Here is a 14,118-nt window from a genome sequence, read left to right on the forward strand (position 1 = left end):
TTTGACAGAGTGAGGTGGTGGTTGACAACACCGACTATCAGACACCCACCATACTGTCTTGAGATCATTTTCTGGACGATTCAGCCGCCACTCACATCTACACCCACATGATCTTAGTAAGTCTCATGATGGCGGGTGGGCAGTGTCTCACAAAGGCTTCAAGTTGAGACATCGTCACAAATTAAAAAGATTAAGCCTCTGAAAGGTTTACTTGGTTTATCTGGAAAGCATGAAGGATGAACTCTAAAAAGATCTCAGCAAATATAGATGTATGAACCTATAATCCACGTTTACAGGCAAACCTTGCTGTTATACCCTCCGTTTCCACTGCATTTTATTTCAACTTGAATCCTTTCAGTTCACTTCTGTGAGTTGGATGAATGTTTGTTTCCCTCTGTTGCCAGTTTCAAAGCTCTAAAATCTCCAACATCGATGTGTTATCTTGGCTCAGAATTAACGTCTAACATAAGTCTGCTTTTTTTCTGAAGCTGCAGGTTTCCCGTTAAGCTATTCATTAGTTCACAGAGCCTGTCGTGCAGCAGGCCTAATGCAAACACACTGTGTGCATGTGTGCGACTCTAAATCAAAAAGACTTGGAGGGAAGAAGTGACTCAAATATAGTAGTGAGGCTCAGGCCTGTGCCAGCTCGTGTTTGTGTACTCTTTGCTTCAAAGCGGCCTGGTACTTGTGGTCACTTTGAAAGGCATGAATAACACTGACCAAACCAAAGTGACCACGGTTCATTCTGTCCTGGCCGAAAGGGCGAGTCCCAAATGCCAGGAATTAACGCTCTGCCCCATTTTGTTTTCTTTTGCTCTTCACATCTGCAACTTTATGGAAGCCTCGTCTGGAGAGATAAAGGGGAGGGGGAGAGGAGTGAGAGGAGATGAAGAGGCGGAGGTGAAAGAACAAACAGGGAGTTAAAGAGGAGAGAGAGGAAAAAAATGTGCCCGAGTGCCCTCAAAACCATACAAACCCAGCATAAATGAAAAATGACATTCCTGCGAGACAGAAGTGGTGGAACAGAGCGAGGACTGTCATCAGAGGGAGCAGTCTGGGATGACAGATGGACTGCAGGCAGGACGGGCGTAGATGGATTGAGAGTGGACAGAAAATGAGAGGAGTGCGAGTGTGAGTGTACACACAGCTGCAGAGGGTGGACTCAGACCTCATCATCTCCGGTGGAACCACCAAATAAACAGGACGGAGTTATTTTCAAATCCTCCATCGCCGTCTCACACCGACACAAACTGGGGAGCTTGAACACGACAAGAAACACATCAGGACCGAGAGGAGGGAGCTCAGATTATTGAGATTACTTACTCCACCACCTCCTCCCCTGGGGTTAGCGACTCATCGTGTACAGGAGAGACGATCCAGTCGGGCGTGCCCTTATCTGTAACAGCGTAATTACCTAAGAATGTCCGGTGTCTGTGGGCCGCTGTCTGCATGAGTGAGTGAGTGAGTGTGGGCACGCACATGCAAACCAGAGAAATCGGAGACTTAAAGGCCTTTTCCATTAATTAGACTAGAAATCCTTAAATAAAAACTAATGATAACAAAAAACAAGGAAAACAAGCTGGAAACATCACTTTAAGACCTGAAAAAAAAAGTCAATGTACTCACAAAAATACCCCTAACTGACCAAGTGATGCTACCCATCTCACAAAATCAGCAGACTTTCATTTTTAATATCATGTAAATGAAGAAATATTATCCATTTATCGAGTGCAGTTATTATTTTTTTAAATGGTCAGTCATTCAGTGCAGGAGTATCTGACTCTCTGGTCTTTGGGAGTTTGAATTTAGGTGGGCGGGGCTAGTTAAAGCCATGCATAAAAGCCACACGGCTTCCATTCTTGCAGTGCAGGGGTCTCAAACTTCAATGAGCTGTGAGCCACTGCTGGCACGGTCACCTCATTGTTCATGCAGTACAAAAAGACCCCAAACAAACAAGAAAACTCCCACAAATATTTCCAAAAATCTAGTGTTTTGTTTTGTTAATTTTTCAAATATTGTGTAACAAGACAAAACTGCAAACGTGAACACATTTTTTCTCTCACCTCTTACTGAACTGAAGCTTTTCATTGAACTACTAAATAAATCAATGGCTACTCTTTCTGGCCAGACACGTGGCAGCACTTCTGCTATAAATTTGTTTGTATTTAACAAAACAAAAATGCAGACATAAGTGTGCACGTTAGTTTTGGACTCTCTCACTGAACTAACACGGCCAATCCCTCAACACGTTTGTGCTCTCTGCTCATGTTGCCTTCATATTAAATCATTTTTTACTTTTAAAGACTTTATTTTAACATTGCACTCAACAATACACAAATCCTCCCTGACAAAAAAGTTACTTCTGGGGCCAAATTGTATTACATTTCTTCAGGTCAATATAAGGGCCGCAAGTAGGGGTGAGGTGGGCCGCAAGTGGCCCCTGGGCCACAAGTTTAAGACCCCTGTTGTAGTGTAAAGAGGTATTTTGGGAGCAGATTTAATAAACTGCCCGTTTACAGATCAAATGATCAGAGTACTCTTGCCCTTAACAACAGTATGGCTCTTATTTCTTTATGACCAGAGCTATGAGAGAGTCCTGGCACTCAAACATCCCAGCTCAGTTGTGCAGTGGGGCAGATTTGGTGCTAGCAGAATAACCTCCAACTAAAACCTTATCTTGGGGCAGCTTTTAAATCAGGTTCGTCCAGTGATCATAAACGTGAAACCTTTATGTACGGATGATCATTAAAATTAAAGTTACTTTAGATGTTTAATGCTTTAAATAAGTGAACACACACATATTAGTGTTGCTTCTAGGACTTTGGATAAGATTAAATACCTCGTAGAGATCAGGAAACACCTTTAAAGGGGTTTTGTGTAGTTCATGCATTAGAACACACAGAACAGCAGAGCACTGAGAATTTTCTATGATTTATGATTGCAAAGTCTGAAATTTACAGCAAAGTCATCTGCTGATGCATGTTTGATGCCCCTGACCTGGTGCATAAATCAGGGCTTCAGTTCAGGTTGGAGTTGTTGGGACCGGTGACCTCTTGCTTATATTAATAATAACTAATAAGTTGTGGGTGCTTCGGGTCACATTCACACATCAAACTCAGCTGCTCTTACATACACAGACGCAAAAGACGAGGTTTTACTGCAAGCATAATTTTAATACAAAAACAGAACAAAAAAATTGTTTATAATTTTAGTTTTTTTTTGTTGTTTTAATTTTACACAAGTGACTCATAGTAACACCCCCTCCCCTCCCTCCATGTTCTTATCACACAGAGTAGCACAGCATCAAAAGGTGGTGGACTCGTCTCCCAATCCCTCCCCCCTCAGAGAGACAATAAATAAATAAAAATCACCTTATGATGTCTTCTTCTTCTTCCTTATTGTAAATTCATTAGTTTTCATAAACTTCATCTCTTACACCGAGATAACACAGAGACAAACTCGAGCCCCGCCAAAGATGGAGCATTTGGAAAAAAAAAAAGGAAAAGCCTAGAAGAAGAGACGCTGGGGAGGGACACGAGGGAGGACGCCCGCTCTCATTGGTCCGCTCAGCCCAGGTCCCCTGTCATTCATATTTGTAGTTCTCTCTACACATGAAGGGCAACCCCCTTTGGTCGTGGTCAGGAAAACTGTAGTCATTAGCTTTAAAGAAAATGTAACAAAAAGGCTGCCACTAGAATCAGCGACCTAGTGAATGATGTCATGTTACAACAGAGTAGAAACACACGTTACACACAGATCACGTCGAAACAGCGGAGTGGGCATCTTCTCGGTACAAAAAAAGAGAAAAAAAACTTTCACCATAATACTAAATCACTCTCTGCCAACGGTGATATGACGTGAAAAATAAATAGATCTTTCTCTCAAGCTAGAAAACAAAACTGGATTATAAATTAACCAGAAAACAACGAGAAGAAAAAAAACAAAAAGACATTCGCAAATTAAACGTTTGCATACAGTGACTCAAGTCATTGACCTTTATTCTTTCCTATAAGAAAGACACACGCGACACACACATGCGCGCACACACCTTTTGAGTTTGAGAGTGCGCGTATGTGCTGCTGGGCTGCAGAGGAAGAGACAATTAGTGCATGCTGGTTGTCGGACTCTCCGAACGCGCTCGTTTACGTCAGGTTACGCATGTCGTGTATTGTCAGTAATGTGCTGTTAGTTGAGTGTGTCGCCATAAAAATAGTCCTCTCTATTGCCAGTTTGTGATTTCTTATTTCTGTGTGTGTCGGATTGTAACGCAGACATGTGACAAAACCGCCGAGACGCACACCCGCGAGGCCCGTCTTAACGTTCCAGCGGTCGGGAGGAGTCGGCTCTGCGGCGTTTGAGTGTGTGAGAGTTTGCCCTCAGCTGCAGCAGCGCCACCGCCGATCCTCCGAGTCTGAGGTTGGCCGCTGTGGGAGCCAGACAGCGTTTCCCGCCTCCGTAGATCTGCTGAGGTGACTCTTTTTCTCGCCAACCAACGCAGGGGAAGCGACATGGCAGTCGTTGCATATTTTCTTTTTTAACTCATCGCTGAGGCATCTGGCCCACAAGCCAAAATAATAACCCACAAATTCCTTTTTTTTTTTTTTTTTTTTTCCTGAATGCCACTTGAGCTTTTTTTGTTTTTGTAGCTGTGGCGGCGGCGGTGGCGGCGTGTCCCACTCCCTGCACCGGCTCTGTGTTAAAATGTGTGTTTGTGTGTCTGATCGGGACAGGAGTTTGTAACACAAAGTAAGGCAGCATCACATCGGGTCGGTCTGTGTTTGGTTCCTCGCTGGTGGGGAACTTCTGAAAGACGAAGCAGGAGACTGGAAGGCAAACTGGGGTCGCTTCTTAAAGGGGAACAGTCTTTTTTTTTCACCCCACAGACTCTGGCCTGAGACCGCCAGACCAGAATCTTCTCCTCTTGTGCAGGTTTTCAGTCGGCTGGGGAAAGAACGAGACGGAGATTCACTCAGCTCATCCACCTCCTTCTTTCTCCTGGAAAGTATCAGTCATAGTGCACACATTCTAGACAAGCCCTATGGATGGATGCTCAGAGTGACGCTGGTACACCCAAAATGGCAGATAATAGTGGCCCACCCACTGCAAGTTCCTCCAGTTTCTCTGTGGGTGGGTTTATTTCTTCGCAGATCCCGGGGTTTTTGGGCTGGGGGTCTTCTTGGAGATGGTGGGGATCTTGGAGGGTTTGGCCCCACTGCCCGGTCGTCGCGGGGTATCTGAAGTGTCGGAGCAGACGGACCGAGCGTCCTGGAGCTCTGATGCGTCTGAGGCGTCGCTGCCACGGCGACTGCTGGCCCTGCTGCCGGCTCGGCTGCCGGCTCGGCTGGTGGGACCGCTGGCTGTGGACCCCCCTCGCTTGGGATCTAACAGGAGAAAAGAGGGAAACGAGAAAAAAAAGGACAGTAAAAATGTGCTGACAAAAGCAGAGCATGCATTTGTGCAGATTCACATTTAGTTTGCAGCACTGTGGCTGTGGAGGCTGCCATGTCTGTGGGTTGGCCGAGACCACAGACTGCATATACAAGATAGACGCAGCCTCTTTGATGTCACCCAGTGGTTTGTGAATTTTCTTTGATCTTCAACCACAGCTGTCATCATCTTGGCTTTTTGTGGGGTCAGAGTAGCCATATTTGTACGAAAAGGGCAGACCGCTGCAGACTGTTGGCTAACAGTAGCTAGCCTGGTTTGTAAGCTTAATTTATGGACTAGACACAGACACCCAATAATGAATCTTAACAAGCAAATAAAATACTAGTATTTCACTCTCAGTAACAACCTGTGCATAAACCTTATGGACATGGCCTATTAGTGCAATTAAGCTATTATTATTTGACATATAACCGCGTTAAAATGCTGCAGAAGTTACCGAAATAATTAGTCTACTACAACATCAACAGGTGACTTCACAACAGAAATCACTCAGTGAACAGCTGCCATGAAGGGGAAAACTATGACTCGTGTTTCTTTCTGCTGTAACGCTGGACATTTTAACCCTGGAGTGCATGGAGGCTAACTCACTTCAGGGGACAGCCTCCAAGTGGCCGTTAGAGGAACTGCAGTTTTTGGCATTTTTACGTTTTAGTCTCAGATGTTGACACAAATTTATGAGTAGAACTGAATTCAGTTATCTGAGAGTAAATATCTCAGCAGCAACAATGCTGTGAATTGGCTGTGAATTAACACATTCGCTGACGTCTGTTGGTCACAGAAGTAGGAATTTTAAAACCTGCCCTGCATTCAAGGAGAGAAGCCCCACCCACTTTACAATCAAACCTCCTGGTAAGTCTGGTCTTAGCAGGGACAGGGGCTTACTTTGAACTGTGAGTCCTGCAAAGCTAATCTAGTAGAGTTAATGAATAAAAATATAGAGCTTGCAATTAGCAGGTCTTCCTTAATGAAGTAGATAAGTAGCCAGGACACATGGCTGGTGTCTCACCCGTCCGCGATGGTTTGCTGGTGTGCGTCGTTCCACCGTTCTCCCCGGTTAGCGAGCCTCGGCTCGAGTGGAAGGTCGGTCTCTTTAACTTGGACCCAGATGGCGCCCCCTGCAGGAGCACATGGCAGACGTCAGCTGAGGATAATTTCATTGTTATCACTTTAGACACGCACACAGACACACACACACACACACACACACACACACAGGGGATTTAACACAACATATCACATCCACATGGACATGAACAAAAACAGATCTACAAATAAATAATAAACAACACAAAGAAACGTGTTAAACACAAAAACACCAACAACATATGAACACTATATTAAACACTACTATTAATTGTGAAGGTATGTGTTTATAAAACTATGTGACCACATGAAACTATATGTAATAAATCTGCTGATTAGTCCTTTAATTTTTTTTCTTTATTATTTGCTCTTTTTTTAATACGGAGGATATCTCATCAACTTGCTTTTATCTAATCAAGAGTTAAAAGCCACAAAATAATAATTTTACTGTCATTTCAGTTAAAGAAATGAAGCGACTCAGCTGAGAAATGATAAATAAATGCACTAAACTGTGCAGGTTTTATCCTTATTCTCCTATTTTGACACAAAAAAAACCAAAACAATTCAAGCAAAGCTCAAAATCACCCCAGCCAAAGTAAAGCTTCCCATGTGAGAGCACCTGCAAGTGTGCATTAGTGCATTAGCGCGTTCAGTGGAGTGGGGTTGGGTGGGGCAGGGGAGTTGGTTGGGTGGGTGGGTGTGTTACCTCGTGCCCAGGAGTGGTGTGGCTGTGACCGAGATCTGGGCAGCAGTGGCACTTGGTTGGCGTTGGAGTTTTACTGTGTGCCAGCCAGGGCTTGGCATAGTCACGCGAGTGAGTATGGGACGACTGAAGGGAGGAAGGGAAGCAAGGAAGGAAGGAAGGGTGGAGGAGAGCAAAGCAGCGTAGGGAAGAAGCAAATGAAGGAGGGGGTGTGGGGAGGAGGTGTGGGGGCATTGGATGGACAGTTCAGCGCAGCAGATTAATGTGTAAGAGTGGATCATTCATTTTTTTTCCCATAAAGAGAGACCGCATCAATGCAGGAAGGACACGTTTGCAGCGAGGTTAGCAGGGTTGAATAAGAGGAACGTGGGGAAAAGGCAAAAAGATGAAAGAAAAAAGAACAAAACATAAAATTTCACAGTTAGGGATGCGGTGATTTCTGACAAACAACAGGAGGATGACAACAAATGTGTTACAATGCATAAAAACACAGTTACAAATGTGCACCACCTCGCACACACACAGCGTTCACATGACAAACAGAAACATCACTGACATCAGATGACGACACTAAGAAATAACAATGGTCTGTTTGTCCTGACAATGACGATGTTTCCATTTAACAAACACTCCAACACACAACAGAAGATGAGCACGAAAGACTGTGTGTGTGTGTGTGTGTGTGTGTGTGTGTGTGTGTGTGTGTGTGTGTGTGTGTGTGTGTGTGTGTGTGTGAGCTACAAAAATCTAGGGACCCTAGGGAAGGGTCAGGGAACTCCAGGCCTCAAGGCCCAGTGTCCTGCAGGTTTTAGATGCATCCTTGATCACAGCTTGATCACAGCTGATTTAAAATACCTCCTCAACATGTCTTGAAGTTCTCCAGAGCTGATAATGAGCTAATCATTTGATTCAGGTGAGTTGACACAGGCGGATATTTAAAACCTGGAGGACACAGCCCTTGAGGCCTGGAGTTCCCCACCCTCGCTCTAGGGGGAGACTCCTTGGAAAGGCCGATCAGCCAGCTCTGGAAAATTTAAAAGCATAAATTTTGGACTTTCCTACTGACAAAGAGCTCCCCCTTTCATATTACACCAAAGTTATTAAGTAATATATAGCAAAAATTACATTTGTTTTTCTTGACATTCCCTAACCAGAATAAAACAGGTGGTTAAAGTAGGGCATGCTTTAAGGCGTGTCTGACAGCGTTCCCTGATTTCTCAGTAAGATCAACGCAACGTTTATTACGTCTGAAAACTAACTTCATACTGCCAAGGCCATCTTTTATATCTTTAGGTCGAGGGCACTTCTACACTTCATGCAGAATGTTTGCTTTTAAGTAACAAGCACATTTCAGCCTGTGCAGTGGGATTCAAGGCTTTTAATGTTTTGGGTAGATAACTTGATCAAGTAATAAGAAGTTTCATTTCCTATGATAGTATCAGATGTGTGTTTAACCATATTTTCTAGTATTTTGAATATTACTTAAAAGTGTTACAAAACCAACTTTTAAACCACTATTAGTTCAAAATTTACTGTAAATGTTTATTACTCAGTGCTTATATCCCTGCTCTGTCATTAATGCTGTGTAATGACTCGAGGGAAAAACCTTACCCTGGATGATGCAGAGGCCGTCGGGGTGGCTGGGGCAGAGGGAGCAGAGGGGAGGGAAGCTCCACTGTGGGAGGCCGAGGAAGAGGAGCGGGTGGGCGAGGCGTTCCGAGAGCCCGGCTTGGAGCGACGGCCCCGGGACCGGAAGGCGGCCAGACCCTGAGACGCTCCTTCAGGAAGGATGAACTTCTCCCTTAGCTCCAGGTTGGTGCGACCTCGAGCTGGACATAAAGAGACGGACAGGGAAGGGAACAATGAGTCTGGGTTCGAGTCGGCTCGGAGGTTTCCTCCAGCAGGGGGCGGCAGAGGGAGCGAGCAGAGTGAGGGAGAAAGTCAGTGCTTCCTTGGCTGCAGACGTCAGAGTCGGTGCATGTTTCTTTGAGAGTGCGCGTGAGCAGAGCAGGTGTTTGGTCGGGTGGGGTTTCGGGGACTGAGGGACTGTTAAGTGCACTTCGGTTGAGTCATTTTTAAGGTGGGAGGCGAGCGAGGGGCGTGTTTTGTTTGAGTGCAAAGGTGGGAGCAAATTAATTACTGCGATACGCAACGAAAGTCAGCTAGTCATCGACACTGGTGGACACGAGTTCGGAGACACAATGCCATTGCTTCAGAGAAAGACTATAAAACTTGGTGGTTATTTCAAACTTATTTTCCTTTATTGTAAATAACTTCTTGAGGCCCACCTGCAGTACTGTTCTCACCCAGCAGGGGGCCACATTGCAAATCAGTTTGATACATCATTTATGAAATAAAGGGAAACTATCAATATTATTGGAAATGTAATGTTTATGCCAAAAAAATAAAACTGAATAAACAGGTAGTTTAATTGTGTGGCTAAGAAGCAGGCCACCATGCATGCTTCGTAACACCTGTATGAGCAAACTTTACAGGTACTGACAGCAGCCCACTCGCTGCTTCCTGATGCTGTAAACAGAGAAATAAGACTGATAGACTATTCTATAGATCACATATAAAAGTGAAAGACTCCTCCTTAAATAACTCCTTAAGCAACAGCACGCGTCTCTGCTCTCATAATCTGCAAATTGTGACTGAGTGCCACACTTTCGTTGCGTATCTGCTTAAAATCGTCTGAGCGCGCTGGAAGCAAAGTGCAGCTGCTCTTATGCTGTTTGTCAACAAGATCTCAAGTAGTTTTTCACTTCTTGCTGCAAAGGAGCATCTCAGCTCTGCTGTATACACACAGATTGTGTATAAATACATGTGGGGGTCATGCCTGGTTTATGCTTAGCAGGAGAGAACCCAGAGATTCAGGGTTTCTCCCGTCTTCAAAAAACACTCAGCGGCATTCTTGGACAAAAAGTGGTGCAGCAGCCCCAGCAGACAACAGCAAGCCTGGAGAAGCCAGCCACAAAAAGAGAGAGTGGAGAGACCGAGGACAACGGGAGGGTTCAAGAGAGAACAAATAAATACAGAAAGAAAGAGAGAGGGAGAGAGGACACAGATTCAGAGTGGAGGAGAAATGGAGTGAAAGAAAAGAGTGGAAAAAATCTTAAAAAGAAGAAGAAGGAGAGGAGGGCTGCAGCTAGCTCGTCCCGAGCAACTGAATAGCAAGGCCAGTCAATTAAACGGGTGCACCCTGTAATTATGTCCCCCCTCAAAGCCAGCCAGCCAGGTGCACCCTGTAATTGTGTCTCCCACCAACCAGCCATCACATTTAAAGGAGCCGCGTTGGAAAGCCAGCGTTATTAGAAACCCAGGCTGGCCACGCCCAGGTCTAAGACACCAATATTTTTCTCCTACAAATCAAGAGTTTTTACGTTCTTCTCTACGAAGCAGACAAAAGAGCAGCTCTGTCTTTACTTAGTACTCATAGTGACCGCTGTATTTTTTTTCTGTGTTTATTCATTTAGTTTTACACACGCTCTCTTCTTGTCTCAATAATGTCTTATTTACGGATTTACTTTGTAGAAATCAGCAAACCTCGAGTTACATCTAAAGACCAGGGGGTTGGCCAAATCCTGCTTTTTACTGTGAGTGAGGAAAGCATGACGCAAACATGTGCCACACAGACGGGACTGACATGAATGCCTTCAACGCACAAACCTGACCACGGTTATAAAGAGCACACACACGTGTACACACACATATATAGACACACAGAGGACAGCTGTGGTTAAAGATGGAGATGAATGGATGGATGGATGGTGAGTGAGAGACAGAGAGGAAGTGTAGATACCTCGGCAGCAGAAATAGCCAGGAGTGACTGTCACTAAGAGACACAAGAGACAACGTGAAATAACTGCATGCTGGAAGTGGAATGAAGAAAGTCTCTCACACACACACACACAATCCTAAGACTGTTTAACCAATCTGTTAAAAAACAGCTTTAGATACACACGAGCCCTAAACACACACAAACACACACACAGCTGAACTCTTGGGGTCCGGACGAGTGTCGGAGACCCCTGAAAGGTGTTGGAAAAAGGGAACAGATCAGGATTTCAGGGCTGGAGCCAGCAGCAACAGTAGGGGAGGAACAGTGGGGAGACATAATGTTAGTCAGGTGATCACAGTCAGCAAGGCACAGCAATAAGGCCAAACCACCAAACCAAGGAAGAAGAAGAGAAAGGGGAGAACGATAAAGATAAGAGCAACAAAAAAAGAATGAAGAAGAAGAGAAAAAAAGAAAGGTGGAAGCCCAGGGGAACACAAAAAAACAATCAAAACCAAACCAGACGGAGGAAACACAGGCAGCTAAGAGAAAGCGTGAGAGAGAGAGGAGAAATCCAACCTATACGAGATGAGATGGAGCTACTCGAATCGGAGCGGAGAATCTTTATTCCTGGATGTTGCACTGAGAAGAGAGAAAAAAGGGAGAGAGGGAAAAAAAAGAAAGGGAATAAAGAGAAACTGAGGATCATGCACCATGCAATACTACGTTTTTTATTTAAGAAAGAATGAACAGAGAGAGGCCGAGGAGAGGACGTGTGTGTATACAGAAATAAAACGTGACGAGATAAGATGATGATGAAGATTGAGTCCTTTGGGATCGACAGAGGATGGGCTCGGAGGGAAATGACAGATTGGGGAAGAGAGATGGAGACAGGGAGAGAGAAACACCACTCCGAGGAGCACAACAATTACACCGACGTCACTGGAAGAAAACACTGGATAGAAAAATGAGACGGTGCGCTTCACTGCATCACCTGCTGACAGAAAAACTAAAGAAACTTGAGTCGGTTTGTGTGTTTTGTCCTTTATTTCGTGTTTTGTCTCCGTTTGCGTTCAGCCACTTGTGTTCGGCGTTGTAAACATGTTGAGAAACATCTTTGAGGGTTTGTTTGCTTTGGTGTGATGGTGTCTTAAGTGCTTGTGCCTGACCGATATATACCACTGGATATTTTTTCTCAAGATGGTGCCCCATTCATTTAAAAAAGCATCTTAGTCCCCATAAATGGCTTCAAGTTTTAATGATGAGGCTTTTTTAAAGATCCTTTTCAGACCTAAAGCCTACAACTAAAGCTAAACTAAAAAGAACTGATACTTAGTAATAATAAAACTGCATAAATGATCTAATCAGATTTTAAAAAGTTTTTTAAAAATAAAAAAAAAAAAATATGTAAAAGCAGTTAGAATCATGAGATAAAATAAATTGTCAACTAAACCTGACAGACAAATGACTAAAAGAGATAAAAGTATCAATATAAAGTTGGAAAATGTTAGCTAATCATAATGGAAGTTTAAACTGTTGCTTAAACATAACAGATAAACATTTGAAAAAGAATTAAATTAAAAAACTAATTAACACATGTGGTTAGGAGTTAACTGTTAAGAGATAAACAGTTACAAAAAGATTTAAGTAGGAATGAGAAGCTGGAAAATATCAGCTTAACGTACGAGCTAACAGTTTACTAATGCTAATGCTAGCTAAAGCTAAAAAGTTCATAATTACTAACTTGAAAGTTATAGTTAATGGTTTGAGTTAGCTTAAAATATATAAGAATCAAAAATTGTATTAATCATAACTGACACGTTTCTAAATAAAATCAGGAATAAAAAGTTATAAAAGTTATTAGCTAAAAGCACGATTTGCAGTTAAAATTCTTAGCCACAAAGCTAAAGTATAGATAGTGTATTAAAAGTTTTAGCTAAAAATAAAATGTTGAAAATCGTCACTACACATAATGAAAAGTTGTTTAGTAGAGTGCTAACTGAAAGTTAATCATATAAATTTAAAAGTTTGCCAACAAACAAATTCTGATTATAAAAGCTAAGAATAAGATATATGCTAATAACAAAGCAGATCTAATTTAAGTTTAATTGAGGTGAAAATGTAGAATTATTATGTCAGAATTATTTCCAGTGTATACACTAATCAATATAATTATTTTTCACAGCTAATTATTTACTTTTTATTATTTATTTTTTACTTTTTTCCAATCAAAAATGCATGTGTCAAATTGAAATTGTGCTGATATGCCTAAAAAAAAGCCCCATTGTAATCCAGTATCGGTCAGGCTCGTGTGTGTGTGTATAAATGAGAGGAGGCTGATCTGTTTGTGTGCCCACTTTGCTCACCTCTGCATGGATCGTTCTTGACCAGAAACTCGTCTAGAGCCATCCAACCTCCTCCGACTCTCACCATCACCGTGCTGCGCAAAATCCTCACCAAACGCAGCTGCTGAGAGTCTCCAAACTGGGGCAGGTGACATAAAAACGGAGGGAAGAAGGGCCAAAAAGAGTGGAAACAGAAGAGGGAATCAGGGGGAAAAAAATTAATGAGTAAAAACAACTATTTGGTTTCTAAAGATTTACAACCATCACACCAAGAAGCCCAAGTACCAAATCTGAGCATCGTTTCTACTCCATGCACTGACAGAAAAACCATGCACTGACAGAAGTTACAGATTTCAGCCCAGTTCACCCAGCCACTCATATCCACGCATCGTCACACACAATATAAATCAATCATGTATTTATATTCAGTCTTTGAAGTTTTCTAACGTGTTATTGTTTTTCAAACCGCCCAGTGAAGCAGACCTCCAAGCGATACCAGCACAGAAGGAATTTTCTGGATCTCTCTCCAAGCAGCTTGATTTGTTTCCCAGCTTCAGTCCCAAGCACACTATATATCACCGAACCACTAATTACCCCTTCAGCCATGTCACTGTCGCCAGCTTCGCATTGTGCAATTTGTCACTCTCAACACCAAACAAATCACAGCAGAAACACGAGCGGACGGTGAAACCCGCTTACACGTTGCAAAGCCACAAAGGAGTGCTTCTTCCTTGAAAACGTAAAATTAAATAAATACAGAT

The 14,118-nt window shown here is 43.2% G+C and overlaps 1 protein-coding gene across 13 annotated transcripts in view; it reads right to left on the minus strand.

The window, feature by feature from the left end:
- Positions 1–4,525: 4,525 nt before the first annotated feature.
- The window catches only part of macf1a (microtubule actin crosslinking factor 1a), a 228,834-nt gene continuing 219,241 nt past the window's right edge, over positions 4,526–14,118 (minus strand). For 7 of the 13 annotated variants that reach the window (XM_086281216.1, XM_086281218.1, XM_086281219.1 and 4 more), the window contains 7 exons: positions 13,379–13,496; positions 11,592–11,654; positions 11,037–11,069; positions 8,846–9,063; positions 7,238–7,360; positions 6,455–6,563; positions 4,526–5,381 (listed from right to left, as the gene is read on the minus strand). In XM_086281216.1, the coding sequence (XP_086137342.1) occupies positions 5,134–5,381; positions 6,455–6,563; positions 7,238–7,360; positions 8,846–9,063; positions 11,037–11,069; positions 11,592–11,654; positions 13,379–13,496 (912 nt within the window). In that variant the 3' untranslated portion in view covers positions 4,526–5,133. The remainder of the gene's footprint in view (positions 5,382–6,454; positions 6,564–7,237; positions 7,361–8,845; positions 9,064–11,036; positions 11,070–11,591; positions 11,655–13,378; positions 13,497–14,118) is intronic. The other 6 variants (XM_086281220.1, XM_086281212.1, XM_086281224.1 and 3 more) reach the window with 4 other exon arrangements.

The sequence above is a fragment of the Aulonocara sp. 'chitande type north' Nkhata Bay genome, linkage group LG22, assembly GCF_057382095.1.
Source record: "Aulonocara sp. 'chitande type north' Nkhata Bay isolate Kocher_YH1m ecotype deep benthic linkage group LG22, A_spYH_male_GT1.1, whole genome shotgun sequence".
NCBI lineage: Eukaryota > Metazoa > Chordata > Actinopteri > Cichliformes > Cichlidae > Aulonocara > Aulonocara sp. 'chitande type north' Nkhata Bay.